We start from the raw sequence: 25,078 nt of genomic DNA, 5'->3' as shown, positions 1-25,078 counted from the left end.
CGGCTCCCACCTGTGAATGTAAACAGACAGGAGCGCTGGTCTGCTTTGAGGAGGAGGAACAGAGTCTCAAGAATCAAAGGGAAAATCAAGCAAACCGACGGGATAGTCCTCCTGATATAACGCTTTATGTGAGTACATAGCTTTTAACAGTGTCCTTTCATGAAAACAAGCATGTCTTTAACTGAAATACAGTTTTGTATAGTGATTTTGTTGTAGTTTACTTTTAAGTGTGTGGTGGAGAAAACAAGAATATCAAGTTACAGTACAAACAATTTCATGTCCAAGCATAAAGGCTCTGAGGTTAACTAACCAGAACTAATTTATAACACAGTAGCATTGTATTCATGGGAACAAATTTCTATGGACTTACACAATCATCATTTAAAGATTCTATGTTACGCAAAACAGACTCATGTGAGCTTTAAGCCATGTTATAATGTCGTTATCTCCTCAAAAGCATGCCTGGAATTGTGTTTTGTTTTGTTCACACATGTTTGAATAATCCATGTTTGACTTTCTGCATCTCCAAAGCTCAAAATGCTCCACCCTGTGATGTTGTTAAGTTGTAGTTTTAAGGTTAACAACTGTACTTTTGCACAGTTGAGATTGTCAATTAAAAGTCTCTGATATTTCCTGGCACACTAATATTCGCTGGCACACCGAGGAGTGAGGCAGTGATGCTAAAACAACAGCTGTAACTTCAATGTTTGGCAAATTCAGGGCTGAAATTATCAAAGTGATCGTGGTGAAGGTGTATTGAGTTTAAAAATGCAGTGAAACATTTCCTTCATTACCACTTAATGACATCACAAACAGGAGCAGAGTGTGAATGAAACTAAACACAACTCCAGGTATGAGTTAAGGAAACAGCATTATACCATGGATTAACTTTAACTGTAGGAAATAATAGTCTTTAGATATTTACAAGTGAAAATCAAATCAGTCATTATCCAGTCAAAATGTCTAGTTTAACAAAATTACATACTTCATAAATTGTGGTATTTCGCTTTGTCCTTTCTTTACCTCTGTTGCTGCTTATCTGTAAATCAGATTATTTTGAGTGCAGCCTGAATTGCACACATCAAACTAACAACATTATCAAATCAATGTGCCTGTACTATAACCTTTCTGGCTACTCTGTGGTGCACTGTTTATTACATTGTCCCGTAGCAGTCAGCTCTCCTGAGATTGTGATCAGGGCAAAAATGGGACTATTTTGCCATCTGGACTCCAATCCTCCCAAACACGTGTGACTGGCGTAACATTACTTTGTATCGGTCAATCACCAGCTCCCTTTATGAGCAGCTGAGCCCACACGCACAGGGCTGCTGTTTACATGTGAATCCCCCTCTCTCTACGCACTCCCTTCTTTTACTTTATCCTTTGAATCCACTGTCAAAGCAGTGTGTCTCAGGATTATTTTGAGAACACATCTAAAGTCGCAACAAAGACAGTGTGTTTTTGGTGGAGTTTTATTGAAGTGGCAATCAAGGAATTCCCACCATCTATTACATCAAAAAAGGCAGTGGATTCCCATTCATTCATCTTGCTTTTGTGTTTTTCATTTACCTTTTTTCAAAAGTAAGACAATATTCTAGCATTTTCACTATTTACTGTTAATTAAAAAGCACTGTTTTAATTAAATGTGCACTGCGTAAATTATCTGGTGGACTGGCTGCTATGAGATTGATTGATTAATTCATTTTATTTCAAGTTTGTGCCAAAAGAGAAACAATGATCATGTAGACTACATATTAGGGATGTAACAATAAACAAATTATCGTGATATTGTATCATCAAAAGTCTCACAATAATATCGTGGGCTGTCACAATATATCGAATTACAAGTGCCTTTGCTTAAATGCATGGGTTTATAATAACAACATCTTATAAACATAAGGAACTACATATCCCATGATTCATTTCAGTGCAAACAACACCGAGATGCATATCGTGATAATATCGTACCGGGAGATTTGAATATCATTACATCCCTACTACATATACATTGTAAACCACAGAAAAGCACATTACTCGAAAAGGAGTGGGAAGAAGAAAAACTTATATTAACCCAGCCCTGTTCTTGACATATTTAAAAAAATTATGTGGTTGCTTATGTATATTGACAAATATGTATATATAGCAAAATAAATTACATTCTATGCATACAAAATACAATTTTAACCCAAAACCTTTTTTTTAATGTTTTTTGTAGATGTTATCTGTCTCAATCAGGTGGTGTCATCCAGTTCAGTTCAGTTCAGATCTGTGGCCTGGCGACCTTACTCACACTAAGAATGCATGTTGTTCTGGGTGTTTTTGAACAAAGGAAATGGTAATCTGAATAATCCAGACAAGGAAATAGAGACAAGCAGATAATGGGCCCCCCAAGAAAAAAGTTACATGTTTAAAGACTACATATTTTGACACTAATTTACAACCTATTACAATATATCATAGTCAGTAGTTCATATAATATGCTAACTGTATGCTGAAAATATAAAAAAGTCAATACTCTCATAGTTTTGAATCTAAACAAACAGAAAATCTATATTAACATATTGCGTCATTGAAAACACCAGCTCGGCTCCATCATCAATGTGAATCCAATGACACCACTACAGAGACCTGCAGCAGCCTTGGGGACTATGCCTTTTAGCCTATTTTCTTTGTCTTTTTTTTATAGACCACAGTTTGTTTAGCTGTAGCGCATCAGTGCCATGCCAGTGGACAAATGGACGTCTGCTCATCTGAACTCTAGTATTGAAAAGAGTGTTTCTAACGCCATGTGACTCACTAACTCATGAGCCTGACATGACAACAAGCTCTGATTCATTATGCATCCAGAGGGGAAGTGTGCGAAGGCTAATTTTAGTTCATCCCTAATATGAAGGTGTAAGGTCAGAGTATTTTTTATTTTATTTTTTTTTTTCAGATGTACTAGGACACAACAACTGAACAACCCAAGGCAGAATTACATGCAAGAATGAAAGTTGCGTAATTAAATGGACAGTGCATATGTTTTGAATACATTTCTGCAGATTGTGGTACACTAATTGCTAAAAATAAAAGGTAAAGCATTTTCTTCATCAGTAACATGTTATGATTCTATACTTATATTTGCTTCAGAATCAGAAATGATATGAAACTAAATTATATTAAAATTTCAAACTCAAAGAAATAGACTCGATACTCAAAGCCACTTGCGATAGCACGGATTATATTAAAAATGCTCTTTATTTAAACAACAGAATGTGATTTTCAACATTAAATAATAGTACCTTCTTATATATAATGTGGCCTTAAATCTGTATAATCCCTCAGTCGTCCAAGTATGTCCCAAAGTTGTCCATGGGCGTATATTTGTTTACAGTATGTGCTCTTATACTTTATCCAATACAGCTCAAGATAATTCTAAAGGTTTTCAGGAAAGGTTTATTTCCGTTCTGTGAATGTGACTTTTTTAGTATTGATACAAATGAATACTAAGGTTCGATTAATATCTGATTTTCAACACTCATGGCAACCCTAATCTGAAAAAAACATGTATTGCTTTTGTCAGTGAACAAAATGTAGTGTGTGTAACGTAATGTGCTTTAGTAATACAGTGTAAGATTTAAACTTTAATAATAAGGCATACATAAAAGAAGGTTTGAAATAATAAATAAGCATTGACTAAGTATAAATATAAATACAAAACATCATATGGACAGAACAATACAAACTATATGTGCAAATAGACAGAGCATTGTTGAAGTGAGTTATTTAAAATGACTGACATTATTTGTCATAAGTTAAGTCAACACATTTAGTTTGACTGTATTTTGTTGCCATCTCGGAACTGTAGTATTTCTTTATGTAATAGCAATATCTCATTCGACACCTAGGATATTATGTATGTATGTATGTTCACATTAGCTTGATGCTAAAACAGTAGTTTTCTTCCCCTCACAGTGAGCTGCGTCCCGTCCTCGATCATAGAGGATGGGAACAGCAGAAGCCACTCTCCGCATGGACAGTATGGAAGTGAAGGACGAGTGGCAGGATGAAGACTTCCCCAGGTAAGAGAACAGCTGTGCATTACTGTGGACTTATTGCTGGGTTTCAGATTACATCACAACATCCAGCTTTTTTCTTCTGGTGAGCTACCTTTACAAAAAGAAAATGCCTACTTATTTTGACAGCCACAATAAATGGAGCATAGGAAAGCCCATAAAATAATAATAATCAAAATAAAAAACTGGGACATCCCCATTTTTTGATGGTTGGTATTAATAAAATTGTGAATGCAGAGACTATTCATGACTAACATATGAGTCAGTATGGTCACATTTTCTTTGTGTTTTGGTGATTTTTAAGCAGCTTTTCTGTATTTTACCTCAACAAATGACAATGTATGCCTCTCTTTACTGTTGGCAGGGATCAAATTGGTCAAACATAGGGACACCTGGGACATTTCTTGTATAAAACTGGGACAAACCAATGGTTATGGATACACCAAAATGAGGTCAAAACTGCGACTCTCCCGGGTAAATAGGGATGTCTGGTCATAGTCATCAAATTTGAGCCATTCAGCACAAATCCCTTGGTGAGCTACTTGGAAAGGGCAGGAGAGCAACTGGTAGCTCCTGGGCTACAGGTTGGAGACCCCTGCAATAGATCCAATAATATTTCATACAGATTGGGGCAAGTCAAATTAATATTGCTCAACTGCAGAGTTTTGTTGTAATATAGCGTGGTCTTCGCTCCAGACAACAACAGAAATGTATTCCATATTTGGGAATTTACCTTTCCAATACTTCATGGCAAACTACAGTGTAATGCAATGCAATAGGAAAAACGATCTTTTGCACCTGCTTGCACATCTGAATTAGAAAATAAAGAAATAAAGCAAAAGATGTCAGCCTCTAGTCTCTTAAACTATAAAGGCATTTTGGCTCTTCGATTCTATACTACCCCAATACTTAAGCCAAAGATGTTCATTTTGTCTTCTTATGTACATTAACTTCTTGGGTTCTCTTTTAAAGACAATACAGTAAAGTGTATTTACCTTGTTGACATGTTTTGGCTGAAGATGGCTTGCAGCTAGCAGCCAAAACTTGTCAACAAGGTAAATACACTTTACTGTATTGTCTTTAAAAAGAACCCAAGAAGTTAAAGTTTACCCTAAGACTTTGCAGAAAAATTGTATAAAACATTGAATTTATTATATTTAAGCACATTACATTTGCTCTACATATGTACATTTGAAGTTAGGGGGTTAAACACTTTACTACTTCTACTATTTCACTAACAATTAGAAATTCACATATTGCAATGCCATTGTTTAAATATGTTAAAGGTGTCAGTGATACTAATCAATACTAGTTTTGGATTTTTGGTACTTTTGACAACTCTAAAATGTAGGGATGCAACGATATCCAAATTTCTCAGTATGATATTATCACGATATGCATCTCACTGTATGATATTTATTGCAATATTTTGTAGAGATAGAAGATAATTGTAGATAGGACTCTTTTTTGCTTTTAAAATGCCTTGACAAGGTTTTGGAGTGAATCATTTTCGTCATAATCCCAAGAATTAAAGTAAAAAACATATTTCTTTATGTTGTCTGCACTGAAATGAATCATGGGATATGTAGTTCCCGATGTTTAAAAGCTGTTGCTACTATAAAACCATGCATTTAAGCAAAGAAACTTGTAATTCGATATATTGTGACAGCCCACGATCTTATTGTGAGACTTTTGACGAAATGATATCAATATTTCGGTTATTGTTACATCCCTACTAAAAGGTGCACTATTCTGGTGGTGAATACATTATTTTACAGTAAACATTAAGATCATAAAATTGAGAAAAGGAGAAATATATTATGTTTTTAGTACCTTATAGTCCCTTATAATCATGGTGAATCCCTGTCTCTGCTGTGTCCGTCTGTGTAAGTCTATGTTTGTGCCTGTGACGTCACACCAAACAGCTCCCTTGTCTATACACAGTTGAGAGCAGCTGCTGAGTTTGATGTGCATTTTGTCACATTTGTGCAGACTGATGCAGAGTCAGTGATGTGAATATTGTTGGAGGGAGGCAGGTGTGTGGTGTCCTCCATGTTGCTGCTGCTTCCTGATAACATTGTATTACGTCCATGAAGAGAAAAACAGCCTCCTACACTCAGGATGTGTGATAATTCTTTTAGTGGGAGTGCAAAATCTGTTTTTAATGCTACATTTACATAGATATTACATTATTTGAAGTAGAGGCTTAAAATAGCACAGTATTTTAGTGTGATTTTAGTAAAGATTATCCATCCTCTAAGAATTACATTACATTACATTACAAAAGCTAAATCAATAAACTACTTAATTAGCAGCACACAAGGAACAGTTCTATTCCATATAATTGATTATGGAAAGCTGGGGTCAATTGGAGGTCACTCAGTTAAAACAGAAAGCTCAAATCTAATCAGGAGAAACAACCACACTGTACTAAATACTATAGAGAAAAAACATTTCAAAAAACAGATTTTGGAACACAAGGTCAATAGTAAATGACTATTATAGCAGCTGGCTCTTGTAATCACAGCATGGTCAAGTCATATGGGCAGGAAGCTTTCACAAACCACACTCTACATTAGCTACTAGAATTAATTACAATAATGATTTCATTGCTCATGTTTACAGACTGTTGAAAGAAACCACGAAACCAGAATGCACTTGTTGTGGATTGTGGTTTCACTATGTGGAGCTCTTCTTGTAGAACCAAGCCCAAAGTCCATCAGGGCATTATTTGTACAATTGACTGTATTTTTAGACATCTATGCTAGTGTTTTCCAAACTTTTTTTCTGGGGACCCATATTTTAAAAATCACAAACCTTCGCAACCCAAGTCAATAGACATTATTTGTAAATCATAACATAAAGGTGGATTTGACTGTTATTGAACATTAATGAGGATATTTTATTGTTGGCCGAGTGATCGTGTCTCTCTGAAAAATGAATATTACTCAAGTTTTAAACAATGAAAAACAGTAATTGAACCAGCAATAAAAGGATCCATATGTCGCCTATTTGGACATTAAATGTAGCCCATTTGTTTTTCTTTTCAACATTCAATTGAGCCAGTAATATTGGAACAAAATAGTCACTAGCTCTCTCAAGTGTCAGAACTGTATATTACAGACCTACATGCAGATCGTGACCCAAAAAAATTCTCACGATCCAGTCTTTGGGAAACAATGGTCTACGCTATATGATTGTCAAAATTATTGAATTGGATACTAATTGTTACTAAAATTAGTACCAAAACTAGATACTCATTTAAGCAATTATCAGTGTTTAAAAAGTCACATTCACAGGAAAGAAACTAACCTTTCCTGAATAGGTTTACAGTGATTTTGAGCTGTATCCTAACAGATCATATAGAACAAGTATTTAATGGTGAAATCACATCATAAATTGCTGAAGTGATATTGAGTATTGAGTGTATTCTTAAGTAAGGAAGTAACGATATTCAAATCTCACGGTACAATGTTTTCACAATATACATCTCACGGTACGATATTTATTGCGATATTTTGTGAAGGCTAACAAAATTGTGAATATGCCTTGACAAGACATAATTGAAAGAACTAAGATTTTAAAGTTCTTAAAACCGCTATTTCTTCATGTAGTTTGCACCAAAACGGAGCAAAGGATCATGGTCAATGTAGTTCCCTCTGTTTTTTTAGCTATTGCTGCACCATAACAATGAATTTAAACAAAGAAACTTATGATTTGATATATTGTGATGAAATAGTCTACGCAATGTACAAGGTCAATGTCATTTAAACAGGTTTTTTCATGAGGGAATAACTACAGGTGCAATAATAATGGCATTTTAAAAAGCGATAAACATTTCTGTGCAGTAGGAGTGAGTTTGGTGCCCTAACTTGTTTAATGCTCTAATCCCACATTGCGTCTGTTCAGGGCACTCTCTTAAACCTGTCTTTTATTTACACCTTTCCTAAGCGGCTGCTGGTGAAATAATAGCAGTAATTACCCACAGTGCTCTGGCCTTTGTTGTGTCGTTTAGGGTTGCGTCTGTGTCTATGAGAGCTGTGTGTGTTACTGTCTCACTGTGAGTCTATCCCCCACACTAAGCATTTAACGGCCTTATTCTAATGTCAGGGGGGATTGTGTAATTACAGGTGTGAATTTTCCCAAACAGCCATTTCTGTTCTAGTGGCGCAGCTATATTGCTGTAGATACATTCAGTCTTGTCAGCAGCCGTCTTGATTGTAACATTGTATAATCAAATGTCAATATTTTAAGTTTCTTCTATTCTCATGATCTGTATTACGTTATAATGAAAGATGAAAGTTAGTGTCTTGGAAAACCACGACTGTTGCCTTTGTATTTAATGTCCCACAAATTACAAAAATCATTTACATTTTTTTTGTTTGTTTGTTTGTTTATCTTTTCCAGGCCACTACCAGAAGATGGGGATGGCCTCACAGACAACAGAACCAGTGAGTTAACAAACCACACTCCACACTAGGTCCTCCTCCTGTCAGTCACTCACTTATGGATTATTTTTCTGTGCTGTTTGTGCAGATCCTCCCTCCACTCTGAATGTGGGGGAGACGATGGCACAGAGGAAAAGGCGCACCCTGGTGGCCCCTGACATGAACTTGTCCTTGGACCGCAGTGAGGGCTCTGTGCTCTCAGATGACTTCCTGGAGACTCCGGATGATTTGGACATCAACGTGGATGACATAGAGACTCCTGACGAGACAGACTCACTGGAGTTTATCAACAACGGCAATGAGCTGGAGTGGGAAGGTACAGCAGCCCTTTATATGTGTTGTAGTCATGGTTACTTGGTTACACAATAAAGCTGCATTTGTATTCCTCCTCAGACAGTGTGTTGTTTAAGCAGAACTTTGTGACAAAAATCATTATTTATCATCTAATTATAAAGCATTTTATCACTCACAAGAGCCATATGAGCCACTATATGATGCTTAGGAATGAGACCTGATTGAAAGTTGTGCTAAAGGCCAAAGAAATCATGCATGGGAATACTAGTGATGTGCCAGTTGGCTTGAGAACAAGGTAGATTTAAACACCAACATCCTTTTTTTTTATAGTCTGTAAAATCAGGTACCCCAGCTTTTAGAGTTAATGAGATGAAAACACCACACCACCATTTATTACATTTATTTAGTTTATTTTACAAGGGCCATGTATAGGACCATTATTCAAAGAAACACTGAAGAGATGCTTTGTACCAGATTATAGCTCTCTCAGCTATTTTCCATACATAGTCCCTGAGACATACAAAACACAGAATGCACCATAAAACAATGCACTCTATATACAAATTGTGCTAAAAATTACAATAACAATATATAGTTCTATCCCCCTTCCACCTCACTCCTAGTTGTTAGTTATAAGTTGTTTTTCCTACATTTGTTGGTACTTAATGTTGGTACTTCTGTGTTGGTATTGCCACATAATTATATAGTATTTCACACCATGTTCTCTTCAATGCGAACTATTTTTATGTCATGTACTTGTTCGACCTTGTAAATCTAAAGCTCTGAACCCTGTTGTTTGCAGACGACACTCCAGTTGCCACAGCAAAGCGTCTGCCTGGAGACAGTGAGGAGGAGCGCGACTCTTCCGGAAAACTATGGCGCACGGTGCTGATCGGGGACCAGGAGCAGAGGATCGACATGCAGGTGATACGGCCGTACCTGCGAGTGGTCACGCACGGAGGTGAGGACAGCGCCTGCACAACAAGGGAATAGAACTAATCACACTTTTAATATAGACAGATATACAGTTATGATGGTTTTAAAGTGGAAGTAAATACTAAATCCCCCTTTTTTACTACTAAACTGTAGTATCGTAACTATAGTGTTTCAATAGCAGTATTTACTGTTCCTAGTCATTTTTCGTTTACTTTAGTGCAGACTAGGTACATCTGCAATATGTGCTGCCTTCAGTGGCTTCTCCAATTTCCGGTAGTTCGTGACATCACACAGAACTGCCCTGATCACAGCCAGGTGTTTCTGATACAAACACCTGTCTACAGGGGCGGAGTTTGAATTGTGGACACCTATTCGACCAATCACATTGTTTCTTATAGCTCTAGACCTCTCTTCCCTCCTTACTCTCTTCCTTAGTCCACAGACACTAGCCAGTTGAACCGCTGTATTTGTAAATGTGGTTGTGGGCAGAATTTAGGTGTTTAGCTCCACCTTAAAGGGCAAAAAATTGTAAGGGAATTTGATGGAGTTCCACAGTCTAAATAACCTTACAGAAATAACTTACAAATTTGATTTAATCTGTTGGACAATGATTGTTCAAATACAAAGGTTACTACAATCCACTGATAGACTGACTTTTGTAATCTCTTTTATAAATCAGTTCAATAAATTTTCATACTCTGTCCCTTGTCTCTGTCCTCTGTCCTTCCATCTGTCTGTCTCTCAGGTTATTACGGTGAAGGCCTGAATGCCATCATCGTGTTCTCGGCCTGTTATCTTCCTGACAGTAACTGTGAGGACTACACATACATCATGGAGAACCTCTTCCTGTAAGAGCCTTTCTCCTCATTATGAGCTCACTCCAGCAGCCTGTTTAATGGACCTGCCTGGGGACAGTGTTCTTTTTACACTCAACATGTCAACTTCTGATCAGCTAGATGTATGTGAATGGTTTTATACACAACATGGGTGCCTGTTAGAAAATAATTCTGTTGATTACTACTTGGCAGCTGATGTGATAACCTAAACAGGACCATTAGCAATCATATTGATCACAGGCTCCTTATTTAAATCCATTTAGTATTTTTTCAGACTATTTAAAAACTTTTTTGACAGGATTTGCCTATATGGTGAGTGCTGTACATCCCCCAAAACAGAACACTCACAGCATGATGCCACTGCAAAGTATATAAGTGAAATATTGCTGTATGCTTAATTCTGACATTGTATGGTTTGCGTTCACAATATTCTACAATTGAATTTCATATTTTCAGATGGAGGACAAGGGCCAATTTAATTATGGCTTATTTACTGATTTTGAATGAAATATTCACATCTTGGACTTTATTTTTTAAGAATCTGGACCACATTTTAAGAATCCAGTCGAGATATTTACCATACTAAACTTGTGACTTAACATACTTTCATCTGACAATAATCATACTTTATTTGAATAATGCCAAAATAGTAGTTCTAACCTGTAGGAATGTAATGATATCCAAATCTCTCGATACGATATTATCACGGTATGCATCTCACAGTACAATATTTATTGTGATATTTTGGAGAGGTTGATATAATTGTAGATAGGATGTTTTTTTTATTTAGATTTTAATATACCCTGATAAGTTTTTGTTGTGAGTTATTACTGTCATAATCCCAAGAATTCAAGTAAAAAACATGTTTCTTCATGTTGTCTGCACTGAAATGAATCATGGGATATGTAGTTCCCGATGTTATTAGCTATTGTTACCATTTTAAAAATGCATTTAAGCAAAGGAACTTGTGACTCGATATATTGTGACAGCCCATGGTATTATTGTGAGACTTTTGACGATGCAATATCATGATATTTCGCTTATTGTTACATCCCTACTAACATGTACTCTTCCTCAATGTAAACTATCGGCAGCTGGATCTAAAATGCTGTGATGCTATACAAACACAGCCTTGAAAGAGTGAATGTTTGTTTTTCAGATATGTTGTAAGTAGCCTGGAGTTACTTGTGGCAGAAGATTATATGATCATTTACTTGAACGGAGCGACACCGCGTAGGAGGATGCCCGGGATCAGCTGGCTCAAGAGATGCTACCAGATGATTGACAGGAAGTAAGAGACACACAGTAACACAATTGGATTAAAACTAACTCAAAGTGATACCTTATTTGACACATTTTCAGGCTAAGGAAGAATCTGAAGTGTCTTGTCATCGTTCACCCGACGTGGTTTATCAGGACTGTCATAGCCATCTCCAGACCTTTTATCAGGTGAGCAAACAACTGTGGTGGCATCTAAGAAAAAAGGGGAAAATTAATATGTCTTTACATTAGCAGTATAATGCATTAATATATTCCCAAATCACATTAAAATAAATATTGCAATATTTGGTTCTCTTCAGCATATTGTGCATTGTTAATTCAATCAGAAATGCATCTTGATTAGAAATAGGACTGTGTAATATGTAAATCGTAGGGCTGCAAGTAGTTTTTCTTTTTTCTCTAAGTCAAAAGAATTATTTCTATTGTACATTAAGATTAAAAAACAAACAAACAATAATAAAATGGAGGAAATATGGTGACTGAAGGCTTCTAGATAGATAGACAGACAGTACTTTTTCCTAACACTATAGAGATATTTAAATAAAATCCTGTAAGAGTAGTAGTAACAGGGTTCCTTTTCACAGATAAAATTTCAAAACTTTTCTGTGACTTTTTCATGACCTAAAGTGAATTTTCCATGACTTTACAGCACCCTACATGTGCAGAATTGAGCATATTTTTTGGACTAAATATGAAATGTTAACCCTTTCCACTCACCTTATGGTTTATAGTTTTTAACATTCAAAATACTGTCAGTGCATTTATTGTTGTCTCTTTTAAACAAAAGGCGCAGATGTTCGGAAATAATCATAACAGCCTAATGATAACTTAACAGAACGCTGCAGTTACATGAAAGAGATACTGAAATGTCATGACTTTCATTTGACTTTTCCTGGCCTGGAAAAAGACATGTTAAATTTCCATGACTGTGGGAACCCTGTAGTAATTTCACATGTTTATTTTGCCCAAACAGTGTGAAGTTCCTGGATAAGATTCGTTATGTTCAGACCCTGGAGGAGCTGAGTCAGATCATCCCCATGGAGCATGTGCAGATCCCCGACTGTGTGCTGCAGTAAGTCATTGTCGCCACCAAGGAGCGCTGTTGAGACACATTCTCAGTGTGTGTGAGACCCTGCTAGAGTTACAGTACAGTGTGTAACGTTACCCAAACTAAAGAAGACTAATCTTGGCAACACACTTTCTATTAACTAATGAGTTATATAACGACTCATAATAGACTTCTGTTCCAGGTACGACGATGATAAGATCAGAGCACAAAAGGAAAGGTGAGCATGTCCTTTCAAGATCAATTATTTTAAGGTTTGATATATAACTTATTTAAAAAATTATCCATATCTATAATATGTATGTTATTTCTTATTTTTATTCCCTTACAGACTTGACCAGGATAAGCAGGCAAATCCAATACCAGCTAAAGAAAGGTGAAATTATTATCAGTTTAATCACTTAATGCAAACATTTTAGTGCTACTCTATTTTTCACAAGCCTGTTATGTAATTAAAGCTCATCTTCTTACTTACAACATTCCTAACATTATATTTTCAAGTAATAAAATCTGTTTCCAAGATGCCAAGACGTAAATATATCTAGCCATATTAACTCATCTTTAGACATTTGGCAGTTGTAAATGTGTTAATATAATAATCAAGTTAGCAACAACAGCCCCAATTCTGCAAGGAACCTGAAGAGTGATTGAGTGTTGCTTTAATTAGTCTGACCCACACTTCTGGCATCTCAAGTGAAATCATGTGAGGGCTGCAGAAAGCACAGCCTAATATGGACTTTGTGATAGTTTGTGTTTAATGTGTGACTTCCAGGCCCAAGTCAATGATCGCTGACGTGAGCCGCGACATCTGACATTCAGGTAAGGGCCATGTGGGGCGACAGACTCCTCCATCATGTTTATGTGTAATGTCAAGCACCGTGTAAGTCAGTGTGCATATATAAGATAATATTTCCTCACCACTCACACGCACAAACTGTACTGAACTGTAGGCTGAAAGATGGACATGTAGGGCATCTCCATCACTGACCCGTCGGTCAGTGATGGAGATGGTCAAGACCTTTAGGCTCAAATGTACTGACCCAGAGACACTCACATGACGTAGGTTAGGTCAGCCTGCTTAGGAAAATGTTCAGTAAGTAGTATTATATTATTACTGTATATTCATTGAAGTTTATTTCTATATGTTAGGGCAGTGGTTCTCTTTTAACGCCATATACTACAGTATATACAAAAGGATTGGGTTTTCCGTGTACAAGCCGATCTAAACCTGGTCTCAAATTGGACTAATTTCAGGTCTAAATTGGGGTTAAATCAGGTGGGACTACAACAGGAGGATCAAAAAATGAATAGACTCTAAATCAGACATGTGAAACTCAGGCCCAGGGGCCAAATTTGGCCCACGATATAATTATATCAAATATGTATTAGAGCTGGCCCGCCAGCTATAGATAGGATATAGAGACATTATTTATTTAAAAGTTTGTTATTATTTTACATTATGCTTGTTCTGGATTCAGTGTTTAAGCAAAACTATTATTAAACATTTATTTTAATAAGAAAAGGTTTAACGTTACATATCCTGAAAGAAGAGAAAACATGCAGATGTTGATGAAATTTTTCAATAAATATTTAGTTAGGCCACGACTTAGTCCCAGTTTTTAATTTTGACCCTCTGTGAATTTGAGTTTCACACCCCTGCTCTAAATGAATAATATTAGAACCAGAGGTGGGTGTCTGTCAGATTTTGTGCATTATTTTAAGTATTGTCCCCGTTTAACTTTACATTTTAAATTAGATGTTATGTTACTCTTATTGATTAGTACTTTTCCCAAATATTTTTATTTTTAACTTTACTTTACTTTTCTTACTTGAATACAATTTTTGCCACTCTATCCACCTCTGATTAGCAGTGCAGAGGATCTTTCGTAGTGTACATGTACCACAGTTTGAGAAACATGTGTTAGGCACATTTTATTAATTCACCAGGGGCCATTTTTATACAAATGTATAAGATGTATATGTAAAACACAAGCTTTTAGAATCCCACCTATTGCAATCTAAATGTTTAAATATGTTAAAGGTGCACTTTCTGTGACTTGCTTGTCTTCATGGAGATGATATTGCGATCCCTCGAATGCTTCACTTATGCCATTACACAAATCTGTCTCAGTGTCTCCATGGAGACAGGCAGGTGATGAGACCAGGCCAAAGAACAGGTCAGGTCTGTGCACTGTCAGTAAGTGTGAGGCTAATCTAAATAATACATTTCACAGCTGATTTCTAGCTTTGTTTATGTTCTTCATCCATCAAACAAGAGGCAAAATGCATATGTTTAATCACAAACTCAAATAATGTAGTGTGTAAATAATGTAGTAATAATCTATCATAACACAGAATTATCAGTGTTTGCCTCACCAACTCTCGGTCACCTATAACGCTAGTTTAGCCTAGCCTAGCTTCTTAACCTTGTACACTTTCTGTCACACTTATAACCTTGTTAGTTAGCCGTAAGCTTGTCTGTAATTTTCTGTCATCTGATGCGACTGCTGAAGTGACAATCCCATACTGTGGCATACAAAAAGTTCCTAAAGTATATAATAATATTTAAAGTTTTCAGTGGCGTGCCATGTGACTTTTAATCCAATTCCAGCAATAGCGATCATAACTTCTAATGGTAGTTATGACTGCTATCCGCACTTATTCATTATGTCTGAATTCTTATGACCTGTGCCAAGTCATGTTTAAGCTTATATTTCTCCATGTCGGAGGCCAGGAGATGTTCTCCTACACTTAAAATCAGATTCCCTCCTTACCCAGTGTTACATAAACCACAGCTGCTCTTCTCCTCTGGCCTCTCCCCACAGAACCAGTGCAGGTTATTTTTAATCCGTCAGCCACTAACGTCTGGCAAATTGATCCACACTGCACAGTTTGTTCTGAAATATAGGGGAAAATGCCCGCACAGTTGGACCAAGTGGTTGTAGAGTCCAGTCAAGTTATTTTAAAGCGCCCCTATGTGCCACACTGCACTTGGACTGCTCCTACCCCCGTCATATATCAAGGCTATCACCCGCGACAGGCTGACATCTCAGGAATGGACTGACAAAATGCCAGCAGTGGGAGAGCGGGGGATGAACCTGAGATGCACTGTCATGTTGGAACAAGGACAAAACTCAGACTTCAATGTTAATGTAAAGGATTAGGTGTGTGCTGTTCAAATAGCAATGTACTTCACTACACAGAATATGCGGAAAAATGCGTTTTTATACTCGAGGTTATGGTCGCTACTTTTTTAGATGCTTTCACGTTGTATTTCAGATTAGATAGCTGCTGATTAGAACTAAATCTGTTAACATTGTTTAAGAGTCCAGACTGGACATTCAGAAAGGTGATCTTAATATGTTTTGACAGATTAATGACATTAGAAGAGCATGAGGATACACACAGCTAAAGTGATTTAGTGGCTGTGCTAACTGTGAATAATATCGGCAGATATTGTTGCTATTGTTGTTGTCATTTTATTATGATGTTGTGCAGTTGTCATGGAGCTAGACTAAACTCCTGTGTGTTTCCGTTGCAGAGTGCTGGGCTGATGACCCTCAGGGCTGATCTCAAGCATCATCATCTTGAACGTCTTATGCCGTGTCACATTTCCTGACCTGAGCTGTGGCACAGTCAGGACAATCATTTTAAGGCATTGGTTTTAATGACACGCTCACTTTCATCGTGACATTTGAATTGTACCAAAGTATTAAATTCATTTCACAGTTTCTGCTCGCCGCATGTCATCTTCAGTTTACTCATAGCATGGCTTTAATTAGGTAAACAAGAAGCTAAACACTAGAGGTCTGACCTAGTATTTGAAATGTACATATTGTAAAATATTTTGAGACCGCTGTTTGCACAAATGTTGGATTTGAAATGTTCTGGTATTGTTTTGTTTTAATCTTATCTTTAAAAAAAATACAGTGCAATGAAAAGAATTTTTTAGACCATCTATAGATGTTACTGATGCAAAATGCATTCTGCACCATTGGATACGCCGGTGGCATGCTCGTTTATGTGGTCTGTCCAGTTTCTCTGCCAAGTTTTGTCATTTGCCACTATCATGGTTTGCTTATTATCAAACAATAAGGAAAATACTGTACATTATAGATCAAATGAAAATTATATTTAAGGAAAGCATCATGAATGAAAGTATTATTTATGAAAAAGGTGCCATTCAATGTTTGTATGAAATAAATGTAATCTGTTCAATTATTATGTGCTGACATGTCTTAGAATAGCCTCCAGACACAAATGACAGACCTTGGTAATCCACACTCATTTATTTATGAACCAGTTTGGATTGGATATTTCAGGGTCACCAAAACAAAGAATAGTTCACCAGTCGGTACTCAGATCAGGAGGCTGCTCCTTTTGGACCACTGGACACTGGAATAGTTATAATACTTATACTTACTATAATATAATACTTATAAAAACTATGCAAATAATGAACCTCTCATTTAGACATTTTGGTAAAACATGAATAAAACATGAAATGAGTGCTTCTGTTAAACATACTGTTACTGTCACTTCTTGCTAATCTTCATGACGGGCAAACCAACATCTGTGTGTTAATGCTAACTGAGCCTATACAATCACACAGGCGACAAGCTCCATTCAGCCAAAGACACTCAGAGCTATCGCACACTTGTGGTTGCACATGGATCATCACATGGTGTAAATTCAGCACAGACTACTGTTTTACACAGTTGGGCATTACTCACATAATGAGGCCTATAATATATATTCAAATGTATTATTAATATAAAGAGTAAGCACATTGTCATTCCATGATGTCAGCCCCTCTTCTACACATCCTGATAAGAGCACAGGCCATGTGTTGGAGCCGAGTCAAAGTTTATTACACCTTTATACAAACAGAGATAGGAGCTCCACATAAAAGACGTGAAAACACTCACTTCAGTGATAAGAAGCCCTGGCTCCACTCTCACATACAGACTTGTTCTGTGGTCACATGGAGAGTGGCCATCAAGTCTGTTGCATTAGAAGCATGTGTGACGCAGCAACTACACATACAACAGCAGCTAAAAATAGTGATACCAGTTTTTGCCGACCCAGAACTGTCTAAGACTGGAAATTTCCTTTCTCAAAAGCTAAATAATGTCCCTCTGACTGATACAACATACTTATGTAAAGACTGTGACTGTGTCTTTTGTGATTCATGTAGAGAATATGGCTTATAACGCTTATAACTCAGACTTCTCAAAGGCAAATCTCTCTGGAGATATGTTACCACCAGATAATAACTGTTAACAATTTGAAGAAAACAAAATCAAGTGTATTTAGTTGTACTCAGAAGTTTTATATTTTTATAAATCCAACTAAAAAATAATTAGAGTTCAGGCTTTTGTCCACTAAATGTTTGAATCATGTGAAATAGTTTACAGTTGGAAGGACTAACTGTTTGGATAGTGTTCAATGACTTCTGATAGCAGGTGGAAATTTTAGCCTCCAGTCTCATGCAAATGTGCTGGTCCAAGCCCCTCTGGTCCCATAGGTGCAGCGCAGGCTGCAGAGGGACCTGATTGGCTGTGAGACAGGAGTCTGATTGGCAGAGCTGGCTCGGGGCTGTGGCTGCACGCTTTATAAACCCAGCACACAGATCCTCTATCAATGAAGTAGTAAAAAGGGGGGACATTGTGGCAGAGAGGACAGAGGGAAAGGATTTGTTTAAAGCCTTTAGGGAGAATTTGGCTGGGTTCCTCCTTTTTTTTACTTGATTCCAGAGGTGACCAACACAAAAACTACTAACTCAAAATGAAGATCATTATCGGCATTGGAGGGTAAAGTATTTGGCTTTTCATACAGTATCTCTCTGTTTGAATATCCATATTAAGTAATATATGTGCTGTCATTACAGTGTGACCAACGGTGGAAAGACCACTCTGACTAATCGACTGCTAAAAACATTACCCAACTGTTGTGTGATACATCAAGATGACTTTTTCAAGGTAAGACAAACTTGAGTTTGGGTTCGCCATAGACACTGTAGTTATTTATACCTTAGCTATTTTTTTCTCCAACTGTAGTTTAAATATAAGTGATTAGTTATATTTTTGGTAGCCTTTAACTTAGAAATAACACACCAGTCTGACCTGCGGATGTCTTGTCATCGCAGTGGCCTAGTAATAAATCTGGCTGATTGTCTCCTGGACAGCCAATCGAAGGGCTGAGCGTCCCCACTTAAAGTCAGACTTTTTCAAACAGGGTTGTTTTTACAGCAACCGCATTTCTGCATGAATATTAACCTTAACTACTATTTCAACTCCACACCATCTGTGCTCACAGACATGATAACGTAAGGCTCAAGGTTAGCAAGTCCTCAGAGCACAGAAGAGTTAGGTCTGGACTGGCACTAGTGCAGTGTAGCCCGCCTCATGCCCAAAACAAACCCTCGCGACCAACACCGGGAATATAGTCAAAGTCCGAATTGAAGTCAGAAGTGAAGTCAGTTTTCAGCGAAATATCTCCAGAAAACAAGTGTTTGGGCTCCACTGTGGTCTAACTGTTCCACGTTCCTTCCACTTCTCCATCTTAACACTCATCAATAAAAATAAAATCATTCAAGTCAATTAAAACCCTTATTCATCAAATAGAGAAGCCACAGTGACAATTCTCCTTCATTCCAAATCCACTTTCCACTTTTTTGTGCGATAAACCTTTCGATACATCTCCTGATGTCATTCGTTTTGCTCGCGGACTTTTGGTGGAGATAAGTCCTTGACTTGTCCTGTCCAGGAGGGATCAGCTCCGACTGGTTACTAGGTTGCCGCAATGTTTTTGTTTGTGACTGGTATTTCAGAAACCCAATCAAATAGAAGTCGGGGACGACGGCTTTAGACAGTGGGATGGTAAGAATGGATTTCGCTTAGGAAAACCATGCAGTAAAGTACTTTTTCTTTCATGCACATTTTGATTTGGTAACCCATCAATCCTAAATTTGCTAAAGTAATGTGTGAATGCTACAGTCATTCACTAAATGACACAGCTGAGTTAAAACACAGTGAGAACTGTTCTGTGCTGTGTAGTCATTCTGGGATCTTTTGCTCTTTCCTTGTTGAATCAGTGATCACTGCCCTGGACATGGAGGCCATGGTGAGCACTGTCAAAGGCTGGCAGGAAAACCCGGTCAAGTTTGCCCGCTCCCACGGAGTCAGCCTTACGCCCGAAGCGGAGCTGGACCCAGAGAGAGGCATCCACATGCTCATTGTGGAGGGCTTCCTCATCTACAACTACAAGTGGGTCATTAAGCATCATGTTACACCCTCTCCATTTGTCTCATCTGCACAGTGTTCAACTCTGTCCATTTTACAGGCCTCTCCTGGACATCTATGACAAATGTTTCTACATTTCCATTCCTTATGAGGAGTGCAAAAGGAGGAGAAGGTAACAGCTATCTGACACACTGAGTGTTAATGCACAGTTAGATGTGTGGGCTCTGCTCTAACATGAGGATTTTGTTTCTGCAGTACAAGGACATACACAGTCCCTGACCCCCCCGGCCTGTTCGACGGCCACGTCTGGCCCATGTATCTGAAGCACAGGAAAGAGATGGAGGACAACTGTGACAGAATAGGTACTCACTACATGCTGGAACATTCAGACATGATGGATCTACCCCACCTACTAATGGTCATGGCTAAATCATATCTGACATTCAACATAATGGACACAAAATATAGACAAACCAACTGCACCAACTGTAGTAACACTCTTTTGTCTTTCTCCTCAGAGTACCTTGATGGCATGACATCTAAGGATAACATCTATAACTCAGCTTTGGAAAGCATTCAAAATGCCATCCAGAACAACTTATAGGTAAAGCTCAGGGTCACTGCTCAGTTTGACCTATGTCTTCACTTTATGAAAATTAACATTGTGTGTTTCCTCTCTGCAGCAGGACGGGATGATAGCGGCCCTGTGTATATTCTTGTAAATAAGATTTCGTGTGAATGTGTAACATCGGTGATGTACTTGCCTGAATGATTTGTAAATAGTTAATCAAGTAACTTATTAACAGCATAATAGCAGACGCTTTATGTTTTGTATAAACATGTGTAACTTTTTCTAAATGATAAGCCACCTCTGGACTGCTCAGTTTGTGACATCACATTATTATAACTATTATTATTATAATAATTATTCTAACTCTGAACTGAGTGTATCTGAAACAAAGTCCCACTGGGAACATGTTTCCCAAGATTTAAAGAAACTGCTAAAACTACTCCACTGCCTCCTGTTCTTTGTACACATACACAACCAAAACACTTTAAAGAGTTATAATAATAATTTTAAAAAATATATATAAAGGTATACAAAGTATACCTACAGTATATAGGAATACGCATATTTTGTATACCTTTAAATGGCAATCATTGTTTCATCATAGCAAATAGTTATTAGCACAGACTATACTTAAGCATGCTGTAAATGAGGCTAAAGTGTAAGTACAAATATTATTATTGGAACAGTACGTATTCCATTCATTGCCACATGAGTATACATTAGTCCCTATCTAGAACACTTATAGTCTTTGTAGTGCTGAGTTATGGTAGGAAATGATTCCACTCTAAATATGTGTCCCCTGAGCACAGATACAGGGAATGATTGTTCTCTGGAGGTTTAGTGCCATCATAAACCTAACAATGAATAACAATGAATCATTTCCCGGACCAATATGAGGGACTGGAGAAATGCCACCCAGTTCATTATGTTCAATGAGCATTTTATTTTCTAAACAAAGTATAAACTCAACTCATGAGTTTAGATGGACTGGATTAGATGGATTAGTTAAACTTCATTTCCAGATCCCAAATGCATGTTTCAACACAACAAGGTCATCCCCATACTCCTGTGCATTGCTCAAGGGCAAAGTGGACTTCTGCTGTTTAAATATAAATTTTGCTCCTCTGGCTTTCAAAATGTACTCCTAAATATGAGCTGTGCATAGGAGAGCAGCAGTGCTTTAGTGGGCAGCCACTGAAAGGACCTTAATTTTTATTTTTATTGACATGTGAAAAGTCAAAGCTGGTGAATTCTATTCTGTTAACACACTAACCTTGACAGGAGACTGGAATGTGACTGTCTAACAAAACCACACTCACTAAGTGTACATAAGCACCTCTAAGTCACCTTTGATTTCACACCTGCTCACCTCACATACACAGAGAGGAAATATGCAGCGCGAGACCTGGCAGAGCCTATGGAGCAGGGGGCGCTGTGAAGGGCCCTCGTGGTCTTGTGATGCCAAGTTTGACATGCCAACAGCTGGCTCGGGACACAGAGACGCTGGCGTGTCCAGTTTATATTTAGGCTAAGTGCTCCGGGTGTCAAGGGAGTATATTTTGAAAGAGTTGCACAGCCAATTACTGATTGCAACACAAACCACTTGACTGGGGGCTGGCCTGGTCTGACTCAGTGGCAGATGTCAGCACATAGAAAGGTGAGAATGAGAGGAGGGGTTCACACGTCACCGTCACCCTGGAAACCCCCAAAAGGGCAGCCGGGGCAGCCATATTTGGTCCAGGCGATAGGACATCTGAGCGCAGTAGTCACATGTTTGATAGAAGCCTCCCGTGAGAGCCAGGGCGCGGGGAACAGTTGTGTCCAGGACTTAAACAGTATTTATGGGGCAGAGCTGCTCTACTCTGACAAGTCAAGACTGCAAATACTAAAATACAGCAAATATTGTTGAGCCAATTTCATTTAAGTTTGCATTTATGACACATACTATATCTATATATACTATAAAAAACTCTCTAATGTTTTATTATGAGACACATAAATTACACTATAAAATATATGAACATATAAACATGTGAAAATGTTTCCTTTTAAGAATTTTTTTTTTATTATCTATTTCTATTTGCTTTTTATATAGATGAAAATAATTATACACTCTACCATAACAACTAACAATTGCTTATAATAATTGTAAATTGTATTTCTGTAGAGAAGTCAATTACAGGGTGACACTAACTGCACTACTCATAAGATTTTAGACTTTTACTACTGTCACCTGCATTGTAACTGTATGTGTACAAACAGCTTATGGCTTCAATGATTCATAGGACCGCTGATACTGTATCAGGACACTTATCTCAAAGGTTATTTCTGAAGAGATATGCTTGCAGGCACAACTTCAAAAATCATATATTAACCACAACGCCTACTATAAGTAAGTCACATGTAGCCCAACTAAAACGTGAAGGCACCTGAAACATGAGTTGGATGGAGAGTAATTTAGCGATGGTTGATAAGCACAAAGTCATGATTCACACACCGCTCCATAACTCACAGTTACATTGACAGACAAGTGAAAAAGCACAGACCAGCACCTCACACACACTTTATCCCACAACATATTCACATAGTGCATTATTTTGTCATGATTTTGCACATCTCACCTGCATTGTCTTCCCATGCTCTGCAGTAAACCATCTGGATCTATCTTATATCCTCAGATAGGGGCCCAAGGGAAGACAAAGTGTATATTCCATCGGTTTCTTGTTGAAGTAAAACCATTTTAAGACCATCATCTTTTCTTCTTTTAATCTCAAAAGGTGTGAAGTGAACAGCCTGGATACCTAGGTTTATTCAAAGCGTAGAAGAATTAGTCTGGGGAACTCCTTGTTGATTCCTTGAAGTTTCTCCTGCTGTAGTGTACCATGAAAGCAACCACAAATTGTAGCTCATTCAGTTTATTTCCATTCACAATTCAAAAAACTAATTTACAACATTATACTTGTGTTAACACATGTTGTGGTTTGTTTTTATTTCACACAATAAATGTTCAATGTTATCGTCAATACTTACTGATTACATTTAGTAGCTTAAAAGTCCTGCTCTTGAAGTCTTGTGCCAAACCAGTCTCCAAGATCCGGGGCTCTTATAAATGTGGACCATGGGACCTTTGAGCGAGGCGGGTCTACAGGGATAAGAATAGCAGGCCAAATGTGCTGCTGCCGTATTTGGATAAGGAAATGTACACCGCCGCCTTGTCCTGTAAGATATCCAGAAATGTGTCTGAGAGGTGACCTACTTTAAACAGCCAGACTTCCCCTAAAAATGGAAAGATTAAATGATATATTATCAGGAGGTTGTAGATATAAAGTTTCTCTCAGTGTTTAATTTGTATTGAAGACTTCCCATGTAGGGACATTTGCTCTTTGCATGTGGTAGTGTGCATGTTTTAGGTTAAAGGTTAAAGGGAAACCACCTCTTTATTAATGTGAGTTTATTTGTGTCACTAGGAGCTATCAAAGTTCTTTTCCTTTGGCCACAAGACATTTTCTGATACGGGATCCTGGATAGCAATCATCATCAGCATTTCTTAATGTAATAATTATTTACATGTAGGCCGGCCTAATAAGAAGAAGATTAAATTGTGTCATGTTAAGATTTTTTATTATGCATACAAGTGGAGCATCCTTAGAGCATCAGAATATATGAATAATTTTACGTGAGAGTTATTTTGGTGACACCTAATGGTGAGGGTGTAGAAAAGCATTAAGCTCGTAGAAAGCAGGTTACGCTTTTTAAATCTTTACATGGTCCATTAATTATGGATCAGGGTCAAGCGACTTGATTTATCTGATGCAGTAGCTATTTTAAATTGTAGTGAATTTCCAGTACCTTTTATAACTGCTCACCTGTCCATGTGTTCACGGTGTGGTGCGGAGGGAATACACAGTGGAAGAACAATAATAATCTGGAAACATCTGCTGCACGTTCTCACGTTCATTCTATCACGTAGCTCGGCCACAGCGCGATCACCGCCCATTAACACGTGGGCTCAAATTAAAACCAAACTGCAGCCCGATTAATTGTCTTTTGACATTGAAAACATCTGGAAAAAACTTGTGCAGTGGGTAAAGAAATGTGAGTGTAATATATATATAATATTGTTGTATTTTAGGTAGTAATTTCATTAACGAGGTTACAATAGCCTGGAGATACAGGCAAAGGTTTCATGACGCTCTGGTCGAGGCAGAAATAAAGGCACAGTGTCCTCTTGTGGTTAAGATGACAAACTGCAACAACCTAAAATAAATTTGAAAGGATGGTGGCAGCCCCCATTTAATTTATCAAATCCTGCAAATCTTTGGAATGAATATTGCTGTTTCATGTACA

The 25,078-nt window shown here is 37.5% G+C and overlaps 2 protein-coding genes and 1 long non-coding RNA gene across 7 annotated transcripts; 2 read left to right on the top strand and 1 right to left on the bottom strand.

Annotated features, from left to right (window-relative positions):
- Positions 1–17,186, top strand: LOC110164187 (caytaxin-like). Of its 4 annotated transcripts, XM_055151617.1 has the most exons (14): positions 69–128; positions 2,216–2,900; positions 3,955–4,061; positions 8,463–8,506; positions 8,592–8,819; positions 9,600–9,758; positions 10,479–10,581; positions 11,729–11,860; positions 11,932–12,018; positions 12,824–12,922; positions 13,101–13,136; positions 13,248–13,292; positions 13,689–13,735; positions 16,458–17,186. In XM_055151617.1, exons 3-13 carry the CDS (start codon positions 3,985–3,987, stop codon positions 13,726–13,728), a joined length of 1,050 nt encoding a protein of 349 aa, XP_055007592.1. In that variant the 5' UTR covers positions 69–128; positions 2,216–2,900; positions 3,955–3,984; the 3' UTR covers positions 13,729–13,735; positions 16,458–17,186. The 4 variants fall into 4 exon arrangements, with proteins under 4 accessions (XP_055007591.1, XP_055007592.1, XP_055007593.1 ...); XM_055151616.1 differs by lacking the exon at positions 2,216–2,900 and having other exon boundaries at positions 1–128; XM_055151618.1 differs by lacking the exon at positions 69–128 and having other exon boundaries at positions 2,175–2,900.
- Positions 9,663–24,705, bottom strand: LOC129408316 (uncharacterized). The gene is made up of 5 exons (XR_008631879.1): positions 24,598–24,705; positions 23,762–23,948; positions 23,353–23,532; positions 11,912–12,042; positions 9,663–9,771 (listed from the first exon to the last, which is right to left on the bottom strand). It is a non-coding gene; the product is annotated as an uncharacterized LOC129408316 (long non-coding RNA).
- On the top strand, positions 18,576–21,164 carry LOC110164139 (nicotinamide riboside kinase 2-like). 2 transcript variants are annotated; one of them, XM_020929164.2, is made up of 8 exons: positions 18,576–18,729; positions 18,807–18,897; positions 19,749–19,797; positions 20,013–20,184; positions 20,261–20,332; positions 20,416–20,522; positions 20,679–20,764; positions 20,844–21,164. In XM_020929164.2, the coding sequence occupies exons 1-7, from the start codon at positions 18,704–18,706 to the stop codon at positions 20,762–20,764; spliced, it is 603 nt and encodes a 200-aa protein (XP_020784823.1). In that variant the 5' UTR covers positions 18,576–18,703; the 3' UTR covers positions 20,844–21,164. The 2 variants fall into 2 exon arrangements, with proteins under 2 accessions (XP_020784823.1, XP_055007594.1); XM_055151619.1 differs by lacking the exon at positions 19,749–19,797 and having other exon boundaries at positions 18,695–18,729.
- Positions 24,706–25,078: the final 373 nt, after the last annotated feature.

Source organism: Boleophthalmus pectinirostris, unplaced genomic scaffold (genome assembly GCF_026225935.1).
Source record: "Boleophthalmus pectinirostris isolate CB_2022bp ecotype Guang Dong unplaced genomic scaffold, ASM2622593v1 HiC_scaffold_16, whole genome shotgun sequence".
NCBI classification, from domain to species: Eukaryota; Metazoa; Chordata; class Actinopteri; order Gobiiformes; family Gobiidae; genus Boleophthalmus; species Boleophthalmus pectinirostris.
Note: the sequence above shows the minus strand (reverse complement) of the source record. Positions and strands in the feature narration are given on the sequence as shown.